Genomic DNA, 12,327 nt, shown 5'->3' with positions numbered 1-12,327 from the left:
TCTGCACCATCTTAAGGAGAATGCCTGCAGCCTAGCCACTTACACAAATTTACTTACAACATTAAAGGTATTGCATCACCAGAAAATGGCCTATTTCTTTTTATGTTAGGCGTATTTTTTTTTTTGAATTTCTGATGACTGTGTATTGCAAGCCACTCTCTACAATTTGTAAAAAGGACTAAATCACTCTGACCACTAAGCATAATAATAGACTGAAACTTTACCATTCCCTAGGGGTTCTCACCACATTTATATTATACACAAGACAGACAGTATTACAATAGAAGATAACACCTCTATAGGTGACACCTCTTATCGCCCATCAGCTCCTACTGACAATAGATGACATCACAACTTATCTTCTCCATTCCCTGAACAGAGCATGTCTAGAAAACTGTCCCATAGACCTCAAATAGTAGGCTCCAGTCTATTGCTAGTGAGTTGGGTTGAGCCGATCTTGACTTTTCAGGATCAATTTTAAAATCCGATTTCCGATCATTTTTCATTCGAACCTGATCTCGATCCCTATTCTGATCCCAATGCAAGTCAGTGGGATTTTTTTATTAATCGGAGATCGGATTTTAAAAGCAATCCTATTCACTATACAGCATGGAATCTAACAATTGAACGCTTTAATTGTTAGAATCCACGCTGTGTAGTGAATCACTAAGTAGCCAGAGGATTTTTTTTTTTTTAATCCTCTGGCTACTTAGTCCCCCCTGGTGTCCACTTACCTCCAGAGATGGCTGCTCCGGTGTTCTTCGCCTCGCTGCCGCTCCAGCTGCAGTCTTCTTCGCCTCGCTGCCCCCTCCCTGCCAGGTTAGGAGAGTGTGGGCGGGTACTGGGAGGGGAGATGTCACTCTCCTAACCTGGGAGGCAGGGGGCAGCGAGGCGAAGAAGACTGCAGCTGGAGCGGCAGCGAGGCGAAGAACAGCGGAGCAGCCATCTCTGGAGGAAAGTAGCTACGAGACATGTTAGTTTAGTCTCCCTTTAGAATGAATGAAGGCAGCCGGCGCGCAGGGGGTTAAGGCTGTGTGCCGGCTGCTTCCATTCATTCCTATGGTACCGCAGCGGAGCCTTCACACTGAGTATACACTATATACTCAGTGTGAAGGCTAAGGGGAAATAGTGGGGAAATAATCCTCAATCTCGATCCCACCTAAATCCAATCTTTTCCGAACACGATCGCTCAACCCTAATCATGACCACTTCCCCTGGCAGAGAGGTCTATAGCGTCACTGCTCTTAGTGTAAAGACCTCCTTACTATGTGCCCCTCAAATATGGGAGCCATCTTAGCATTGACCTTGGATATATCTTCCCATAGGTATTAGATTGTCCCTCAGTTGTCTTTTCTCTAAGCTAAGGAACCCTAATTTTAAAAAATGTGTAAAAACTGTCGTCCGCCCATTCCATTTATGTCTTTGATCCTCAAGTAAGCCGCCTTTCTCTTCTAGACAGGATCTTCTTTTTTTACTAAGAGGTGGTTGCACATTTTCTGTGTATTTCATTAATTGTGACTGAATCTAACAGTAATGACTGTGTGTAAGCGATCAAAGCTTATCACTTTTTATTGAAGATAATGATAACCATGAAATAAAGATGACCCACTAAAAGTCAGTGTCCTCGGATAGGCCATTACAGTGATTGCCACACAGACATGGAAGGATTTGCAGCTTTCACTGTACGATTAAAATGGCTTCCCAATGTCAGGCTGTGATCAGCATCTTCAAGGAATCATTTGCATCCTATCAAACATCACTGCGTGCAAATGTTCTTTGTCCAGTTAATCTTAATCATATAACAATCAAATTATGGGGAAGGTCTTCCAAAAATCACAGCTTGTAAATGTAGTTCTTTTTTATTCCACGTTTTTAATGTTAGATTTATTTTCTTTAACCCATAATAAAAGGATTGTCTCAAGAAAGCAACATTTGAAAGAATCAAAAAAGGACTCCCTCTCTGGTGGACGTGGGCTGACCGTGCAATCTTTTTACTGGGTGCCATGTGATACTACTTAAAGGGATTCTACCATTAAAACCTCTTTTTTGTGGATAAGATGTCGGAATAGCCTTTAGAAAGGCTATTCGTCTCTTACCTTTAGATGTGATCTCCGCCGCTCCGTTCCTTAGAAATACCGTTTTTTACCGGTATGCAAATTAGTTCTCTCACAGCGATGGGGGCGGGCCCCAGCACTGAAAATGCGATGGGGGCGTCCCCACTGCAGCTCGAGAACATGATCCTGCGACGCCTCTATCTTCGGCTGGATCCTCCCCTTCTCTGTCGTCTTCCTCCTGCGTCACCTCCGACGCCTGCGCAGTTGGCTCTGCCAGTGAGACACCAGCAGAGCCGAGTGCGAATGCCGGCCGGCAGCCATTTTTGGGAGGCCACTTCTGCATTGAACTACAAGAGCAAGAGCGGCCTCCCAAAAATGGCATGCGCAGTCAGCTCTACTAGTGTCTCACTGGCAGAGCCAACTGCGCAGGCGTCGGAGGTGATGCAGGAGGACGACGACAGAGAAGGGGAGGATCCAGCCGAAGATAGAGGTGTTGCAGGATCGTGTTCTCAAGCTGCAGTGGGGATGCCCCCATGCATTTTCAGCACTGGGGCCCGCCCCCATCGCTGCCAGAGAACTAATTTGCATACCAGTAAAAACCGGTATTTCTAAGGAACGGCGCGGCGGAGATCACATCTAAAGGTAAGAGATGAATAGCCTTTCTAAAGGCTATTCCGATGTCTTATCCACAAAAAAAGAGGTTTTAATGGTAGAATCCCTTTAATGTCTAGCCAACCACCACTACCACCTGCTGTTTGCAGTGAGTTTTAAGGACAGATGCCTGGCAGTCAGTGAGTTTCGCACTGCGGATACCGCAGCTGAGTCAGCCGCAGAATCTGCAGAAAGACAGAGCATGTTGTTTCTTTTTCCTGCTAGATAGCGGGAAAAAAAAGTGAGGGACCCCGAATGAAAAGAATGGGAGCCTTTTTTGCAGGAGGATTTTGAGGTAGATTCAGCGTCAAAATCCGCCTGCAAAAACCTCAGTGTGAACACACCCTAATTAAAGTCACATGAATGAGCCTAGTTAGCCGGGTATCTGGAGGTGAACCAGCCAGAGAATCCAGAGTAAGATTGAGCAGGACGCTTATATTTTCAGCATCCTGCTTCGATCTCTTCCTCCCATTCAAAACAATGAGAGTGAGAATCACAGCGGTATCTGGAGTTGATTTTGAGACAGAATCCACTTGAAATACATTGCCAATTCTTCCGTGTGGATTTACCCTACATTTATAAAGAGACAATGATACCTGTCCCAATAGTCTACAATTCACTTGACTGAAGAAATGCTAAAATATCAGTAAATAACATTGTGAAATATAGTGTGGAAACAAAAATTCATTATTCTGTCTGGAGTATTGTGTGACACTAAACTACCAACACATCCTTATGGAGAAAATTGTGCACCACAAGTCGTATTTATGGCCATAATCATCTTATCATAGTCTTACAGTAGTCCACATGATAGCATTTCTTTGGTTTACATCGCACTCTCAAGTCTAGATTTCCCATAGATTTAAGAAGGTGGATATTGCCAAGGAGACGCCAACAGCTGAGAAGTGGCCCATATATAATGTGAGGCCTTGGCCTTAGCATGGAATTTTTTTCATCATGAAACATTTCCTATTATGAAACCAGTTTGTATAAGGAGATATATATATATATATATATATATATATACAGTGTTGGCCAAAAGTATTGGCACCCCAGCAATTTTGTCAGATAATACTAATTTTCTTCCAGAGAATGATTGCAAGCACAAACTCTTTGGTATTATTATCTTCATTTAATTTGTCTTCATTGGAAAACCACAAAAAGAATTGTCAAAAAGCCAAATTGGATATAATTCCACACCAAACATAAAAAAGGGGATGGACAAAAGTACTGGCACTGTTTGAAAGATCATGTGATGCTTCTCTAATTTGTGTAATTAACAGCACCTGTTACTTACCTGAGGCACCTAACAGGTGGTGGCAATAACTAAATCACACTTGCAGCCAGTTGAAATGGATTAAAGTTGACTCAACCTCTGTCCTGTGTCCTTGTGTGTACCACATTGAGCATGGAGAAAAGAAAGAAGACCAAAGAACTGTCTGAGAACTTGAGAAACAAAATTGTGAGGAAGCATGAGCAATCTCAAGGCTACAAGTCCATCTCCAAAGACCTGAATGTTCCTGTGTCTACTGTGCGCAGTGTCATCAAGAAGTTTAACGCCCATGGCACTGTGGCTAACCTCCCTAGATGTGGACGGAAAAGAAAAATTGACGAGAGATTTCAACGCAAGATTGTGCGGATGGTGAATAAAGCTCGACTAACATCGAAACAAGTTGAAGTTCAAGCTGCCCTGCAGTCCGAGGGTACAACAGTGTCACCCCGTACTATCCATCGGCATCTGAATGAAAAGGGACTGTATGGTAGGATACCCAGGAAGACCCCACTTCTTACCCAGAGACATAAAAAAGCCAGGCTGGAGTTTGCCAAAACTTACCTGAGAAAGCCAAAAACGTTTTGGAAGAATGTTCTCTGGTCAGATGAGACAAAAGTAGGAAAAGGCCTCAACATAGAGTTTACAGGGAAAAAAGAGGCCTTCAAAGAAAAGAACATGGTCCCTACAGTCAAACAAGGCGGAGGTTCCCTGATATTTTGGGGTTGCTTTGCTGCCTCTGGCACTGGACTGCTTGACCGTGTGCATGGCATTATGAAGTCTGAAGACTACCAACACATTGTGCAGCATAATGTAGGGCCCAGTGTGAGAAAGCTGGGTCTCCCTCAGAGGTCATGGGTCTTCCAGCAGGACAATGACCTAAAACACACTTCAGGTCAGCACTAGAAAATGGTTTGAGAGAAAGCCCTGGAGATTTGTAAAGTGGCAGCAATGACTCCAGCCCTGAATCCCATAGAACACCTGTGGAGAGATCTCTTGATGGCAGTTTGGAGAAGGCCCCCTTCACATCTCAGGGGGGACCTGGAGCAGTTTGCCAAAGAAGAATGGTCTAAAATTCCAGCAGAGCCTTGTAAGAAACTCATTGATGGTTACCGGAAGCGGTTGTTCGCAGTTATTGTGTCTAAAGGTTGTGCTACCAAGTATTAGGCTGAGGGGGCCAATACTTTTGTCCAGCCCATTTTTGGAGTTTTGTGTAAAATGATCAATGATTTGACTTTTTTTTTAAATTCTTTGTGTTTTTTCATTGCAAGCAAAATACATGAAGATATTAATACCAAAGAGTTTGTGCTTGCAATCATTTTCTGGAAGAACACGAGTATTATCTGACAGAATTGCAGGGGTGCCAATACTTTTGGCCAACACTGTATATACAATCCTGCAATCTTTTTTATCTATAATCACACATTAGGCATTGCAGAGTGAAATTTACTTATAAAAGATCAATCTTACTGATGAAGTTGGCTTGCCCAGTATAGATGGTGTATTGCAGCTCATAAGAACCAACGCTGAATTCATCATCAGACATCCAGTGGACGGTTATAGTGTCATGAGATGCGGTACAGAGCTCTTCTCTTATGGTAGGAGGGTTCGGTGCTGTAGATTAAAATGAAGCCATAAATATTCCACACAAATAAAAGCAAGTAATATCCTGAGTTCAAAGACACGTCTATTTTTCTAATGCAGATCTGTATCTCCGATCAGAATAAAGTCACAGTTAAACAGGCATCTTAGCCGAGTAATGTTTGCGACGTTTCCCTATCTCTCGCTGAACTGCTAACTGCACATTCATCAGTGCAACATCCCAGTAATACTTCCTGAAAATGAATAGTAAGGGGGTTTTGCTACAGTAGCCATTATCGAAGAGACCTCACATGGGAGAGATATATAAATATAGGTGCAAATGATATTTCTCCATGGACCACATCACCATATCTACTGGCCAAAACCATTATATGGTGGGGCTACTCTCTGCCGAAACACCAAAGAAAATGATGGACACTATGAAAACTTTTCTTCTTTGTCCGACAAGGGGCAAAGCTTAAAAGAAATTTGGCAGATCTTGTTGAAATGTGAATTTGTTATAACGTGTGTTATTGTGTGCTAAAATTGCATCAACATTCTGGAGTGCATTTCTGTTGCCATCTAATAGGTGGAATAAACATAGTGTAGAAGGTCTAAAGTAGCACCAGATTTATCATCCAGCGCCAACCACTTAAACAAATCTGGTGCTGGCAATCTAGTATAAATTTGCATTGTCTAAAAATGATCCAGTATTAGTAAATCTGCCCAAAACTGGTGTATTTTACAGAAGTCTTGATGTCTACTGTGCCAGCGCAGTGAGAACCTAAGTCATCCAAGATGTCTCCCGTGCATCCCCCATACTCTGGACTCCTTACCAAGACTGACCCCCATAATCACAAGCTTCAAGAAGGCCCTGAAGACTCCCTCATAGAATGTAAGCCCTTGTGGGCAGGGTCCTCTACCCCACGGTGACTGTCGGTCATTGTTAGCATTATATTTGTTTTGCTACCTCCGATGCCGCCCCTGCTACCTCTGGTGTCACCCCCTCTACCTCATAGATTGTAAACTCTTGCGAGCAGGACCCTCAGTCCCATTGTGTGAAGCGACTATTTCTTTGTAATGTATCTACAAATTGTACAGTGCTGCGGAATATGTATGTATAAATAAAATTTATTATTATTATTATTATTATTATATTTGTTTGTATATTTTGTCTACTGTATGTAAACCCTCAAATGTAAAGCACCGTGGAATTAATATAATAATGTACAGCACCATGGGATTAATATAATAATATACAGCACCATGGAATTAATATTATACAGCACCATGGAATTAATGGTGCTATATAAATAAACAATAATAATATAATGCTGCTCCTAAACAGGAATTAGCACTTCCCCCTGGCCCCTTGTGCCTAGGAGTAAACCTACAGCAGCCCTAAGACATGCCATTATTTAAAGGGGTTTTCCGGGCAAAAATTTTTGGTTTTTTTAAATGTCTATTGGTGCTATTAATAAGTTTATAAATACCTATATATTTTTTAGTGTGTTTTGACTGATTTCTGGGGGCCCCAAGTGTCTCCTACTTTTGTTTACATCCTTCTGCTTCCTGCTGTGTAACTTTCTAACCCCTCTCACTTCTTTCCCCCCTCCTTACTCACTCCCCCCCTCCCATACATCCCCTCCCTGTCTCTCTAGCTATCCTATATGTCCAGCCCAACCCCGACCCATATTACATATTTACTCTCCACGCCTTCCTGTGAGACGGCTTCTCCTCCTGTACTGTGTCTGTGCGCGCACCTTCTCCAGCGACGAGTCACCTCTGCTGCGCATGCGTAGACAGGCAGTAGAGGTGATTTACCGGCAGCAGTGTGTGCACACTGCTAGGAGAAGAGGAGAAGAGCACTCACCCTGTCCGTACAAAAGGAGGAGCCATCTCACCGGAAGAAGCCATGGATGGGTAAGTATGAGTGGATAGGATGGGGGAGTAGTAGTGATGATCCATTTCCGGAAATGGGGAAACAGATCGTCATGTGACCGCCCCAGGGATATGGGCGGTCACATGACGATAATGTTATTTTGGGGCTGTGGGACTGTGTTTAGATTAGTGTAGGGATTTCAAAATATCCTGGACAAACCCCTTTAAGCCACGTTTGTGATATAAATGACAAAACGGTGCAGGCACTCCTAACCCTTTCCCACCACTTTTGGACATGTTGTGAGGCTTGTGCAAATATCTCATTTGCAAATGGTGTGAAGTCATCACAAATCACCCTTAACTACCCCTCCCCACATTGTGTTTATTGCTTCTACTACTTGTAAAGCACAGATTTCCTTTTTAATAGCAAAGCCCCCTAATGACACTACTCCGAGCAATTCTCTGCCTTTGGTTACTTGCCTTCCCGAAAGCTTCCTTTGAACCGCTACAAGAAATCAAATACTAATAACAGGAAAACATTAAATTACAAGAGGAGCATTATCATTGTGCGCGCTCTTTGATGCCTGAGCAGATCCTGGCAGAATAGTTCAGAATTGGATCTTCTTACCTGTTACATAGTCCAAACCCTCTAACAATTTCTTCTCTCTGGAGAAATCCAGGGCAAAGTTTTCAAAGGCATCATTTAAATTGACATCGGGGATAAGAACTTGAGAAGATGTAGTTGCCATGGATACTCTGTCATAAGATAACAGAACCATTAAATATTTGGGTTGTTCGATGATTTTTTTAACACTTTTGTGAATTCTGTTTCTAGTCAAACATTTCTTCCTTTCGCCTGGATTTAACTACAGTAATTTTATTGCCGTTATCTAAATTGACCTGCAAAAACCGAGACACTTAAAGTGACAGCGCGTCGCAAGGACAATTATTCAAATGAGCTGCGCCAGATAACAAAATGTCTCAACATAACTACTTTTTAATGAATGCACCTTTAATTTAGCTGCCGCCTCATACGGCGTCCCCCTAGACAGCTCCTGTAAACTCTATTACCAAAAAGCTTACATTGTTATTTCATTTGTTCTCCGTACTTGGACTTTTTAATCTTATCGTGTTCCCTTTTTTTGTTATTTTCACAAGTTTAATACGGTTATATGTCGCATATACAACCTGAGATCGCATTCACCCTGTAAGATTAACTAAAAACTGAGTCCCACAAAGATTCCTGCACCAGTGTAGACAAATTGACCAATGGTTTGTATAGAAAAAAAAAGTAACTTAAAGAGGACCTTTCACCATATCCGGGCACATGCAGTGTTATATACTGCTGGAAAGCTGACAGTGCGCTGAATTCAGCGCACTGTCGGCTTTCCCGATCTGTGCCCGGTGTGAAGAGCTTACGGCCCGGTACCGTAGCTCTTCTATGGTCAGAAGGGCGTTTCTGACCATTAGCCAGAGACGTCCTTCTGCCCAGCAGCGCCTATCGCGCTGTACTGTGGAGCCGGGAGGAACGCCCCCTCCCTCTGCTCACACAGCTTGTCCGTAGACTAGCATTATCAGGAGCGGGAGGGGGCGTTCCTCCCCGCTCCACAGCACAGCGCGATTGGCGCCGCGAGGCAGAAGGACGTTCCTGGCTAATGGTCAGAAACGCCCTTCTGACTGTAAAGCGCTACGGTACCGGGACCGATAGCGCTTTACACTGGGCACGGATCGGGAAAGCCGACAGTGCGCTGAATTCAGCGCACTGTCAGCTTTCTGGCAGTATATAACACTGCCTGTGCCCAGATATGGTGAAAGGTCCTCTTTAAAGGGAGTGTCGCAATCAGAAAACACATTTTTTACTAACCCTACATCCTAGTGCTACCTTTGTTTCTGTTTTCCAGGCTGCGTAAATTAGTTTGGCAGATGCGCCAATCACGATCATGAAGCACAGCAGGTGTTCCCCCTGTGCTCCGAGCACAGCAGCGTCATAGCCTTCAGTGTGTTCGCTCCCTCCTCCTGGTCGTTGTATTCACACCCCCTCCGATGATAAGCTTCCTAGTTCTGCCTCATCTTCCGTTGCATCAGCAGCATCAGTCTTCAGCGAGATCGCAATCTCGTGCATGCGCTATCAGCTCTGCCACTTCAGAGATCGGGCAGCTCATGCTCCAGCGGCCATCTTTGTTCTCATTAGAACTACACAAGAATGATGCTGATGATGACGCAGCAGAAGAGGAGGCAGAACAAGGGAGCTCATCATTGGAGGGGGTGTGAATACAACGGCCAAGAGGAGGGAGAGAACACACTGAAGGTTATGATGCTGCTGTGCTTGGAGCACAGAGGGAACACCCGCTGTGCTTCATGATCTTCATTTATATATCTGAAAATAATGAATTTACATAAAAACCTCTACCTGGAAAACAGAAACAAAGGTAGCCTTTGTACAAGCTATTCCAATGTAGGGTTATTGGGTAAAAAATATGCAAATCTATTCTCCAGGATGTAAGTAGGAGAATAGTGCACTCTGTACGCCACCCTCTAGGGACAGCCCCCTTAACATCATGCATGACTCAGTTAAAAAGCCTACTGACATGATGCAGAGTTTACTGCCAAATTAGTATTTCTATTCCAAAAGGAACAGATTCCCAGCTATGGACAGTGCTGTTTCGGTCTTTCGGACCTCCTCAGCACAGCACAGGGATACTGATTTGGCAGAGTGAGAGCCTATGTAGGGTTAGTGAAAAATGTTTTCTGAATGATAGACTCCCTTTAAACTAGAATTCTGGCACAGTCTGCCAAAAAATACACATTCTTGTACTTTCATATATGTTAGAAAAGTGTTTAGACAAGGGAGCATACTTATATTGAGTCCTACTCCTTAAATGCACCAGATGAAGGGTTAACATTGGCTGTGTGCCCTATTGCTTTATTTAATACATATACCATGTATGTTAAGGCTAAACTCACACAGGGGGGCGGTGGGGTGGATTTTGGCACCGAGAGTGAAGCAGGGAGCCGCATCACTCTCAGGTCAAAACCCTCCTGCCACGACTGTCGCAGTCGCGACTTCCCCCTCTGGAGTTGGCTCAAATGAATGGGCCAACTGCGGGGGTTGCTGCCACCAGGCGGACGCCGCGGTTCAACCCCTGCACATACTAGTATCCCCCATAGTGGCCCCTGCACACAGTATTATCCCCATAGTGGCCCCTCCATACAGTATTATCCCCCATAGTGGGCCTTGCACACAGTATTATACCCCATAGTGGCCCCTCCATACAGTATTATCCCCCATAGTGGCCCATCCATACAGTATTATCCCCAATAGTGGCCCCTCCATACAGTATTATCCCCCATAGTGGCCCCTCCATACAGTATTATCCCCCATAGTCGCCCCTGCACACAGTATCATCCCCAATAGTGTCCCCTGCACACAGTATTACAGCCCATAGTGGACACCCATAAACAATTATTATACTCTGGGGTCTTTTCAGACCCCAGAGTATAATAATTGGAGACCCAGAGGAAGAAAAACATTAAAAAATTACTGTTACTTACCTGTCCCCCGGCTCCTACACAGTCTTGACCGCTGTTGGCCCTCTTCTATGACGTCGGACGTCACATTACCCGGGAAGCAGGCTGGGTTCATGTGACGCCAGACAAGTAGGACAGAAGCCTGGCAGGATCGTGGAGAGGTAAGTAACAGTGTTTTTTATGTTCCCTTACCTCTCCCGGTCCGCCAATCATTATACTGAATATGGTTTTTCCCATAGCGCTTGTTGCTCTGATTTACCTATGGACTCACAGAAATGAGTTAAACACAAGTCACAAATGAAAAAAAGTCACCAAATTGATCCCAAACTAAATATTAGAGGATCACCACATAAAATACAACCTTTAGACTAAGGCCCCATGTTGCGAACTGAGGCCAAAAAGCAGTGTGGGAAAAACCGCAGCCAAAAATGCATTAAGTTTTTTCTCACAGAGTTTTTCACAGAAAATTTCTGTAATGATTCACACTGTCCAGCTTCATCCTATATAGCTCTGCCCACAAAATAGTGTGTAGCTCCGCCCACTGCCTAGCATGATCCTATCTGAGAATGGCTCAAGGACCTGTGATGACGTCATCACAGGTCCTTTAGTGTTGTGTGAACCTAAATTCCTTCACTGTGGTCTTGTAGCGACGTAATTTACCGGGCTAAAAAGTAGCCTATGTTTTAATCGGGGTTACTATTTATGTATGTGGCAAATTTCATGCAAATCCGTTCAGCCTTTTTTGCGTGATTTAGGAACAAACATCCAAAGTCACAAACATCCAAACACACAAACTTTCACATTATATTAGTAGGATATCCCATGGGTTGGAAAAATGTACAATATGATGAAATAAGTGTCACACTCCACACTGATCAAGCCAAAGAGAAATAACTGTCATGAACAGGGCTGTCCTGCAATGGAGCCTTATCTTACTGTACAATGACCTTGTGTGGTTAAGCAGCCATACAGATGTAATTAGTTATAGGGCTTCCAATCCACAGTATACAAAGGGGGGAGAAGGACGTAATCACATAGTAAATCTCTGAAGACAGATACAATTCCAAATAAGATTAATTCAAATAATTAACACTGCCAAACTAAACCGAACAGTGGAATAAATTCACCTACTGGTTGTTCCTATAGGGGAATATTCATTATAAATTTCACCAGGGGACTAATTCATACTTATACATATTCATACAAAAAAATCCACAGTGACGTATTCAATGATGGACAAATATAAAAAATAAGAATCCTCATCAGTTCCTCAAGTTGTTACTTAAATGTCAGATGATAGCGTAAGTCTTCAAATAAACTGTCACCTGAGACGTTGGGTTGCAGCTGCTCTGCATAGGTGAC

General features: G+C 43.5%; 1 protein-coding gene across 1 annotated transcript in view; it reads right to left on the bottom strand.

The window, feature by feature from the left end:
* The window catches only part of MID2 (midline 2), a 213,923-nt gene that overhangs the window by 75,539 nt on the left and 126,057 nt on the right, over positions 1-12,327 (bottom strand). The window contains exons 6-7 of the mRNA XM_075259369.1: positions 8,066-8,193; positions 5,446-5,589 (exon numbers count right to left, since the gene is read on the bottom strand). Coding sequence (XP_075115470.1) covers positions 5,446-5,589; positions 8,066-8,193 — 272 coding nt within the window. The remainder of the gene's footprint in view (positions 1-5,445; positions 5,590-8,065; positions 8,194-12,327) is intronic.

This window comes from Leptodactylus fuscus, chromosome 11, assembly GCF_031893055.1.
Source record: "Leptodactylus fuscus isolate aLepFus1 chromosome 11, aLepFus1.hap2, whole genome shotgun sequence".
In the NCBI taxonomy this organism is placed as follows: domain Eukaryota; kingdom Metazoa; phylum Chordata; class Amphibia; order Anura; family Leptodactylidae; genus Leptodactylus; species Leptodactylus fuscus.
The sequence above is the reverse complement of the archived record's forward strand: the minus strand, read 5'-3'. Positions and strand labels throughout refer to the sequence as shown.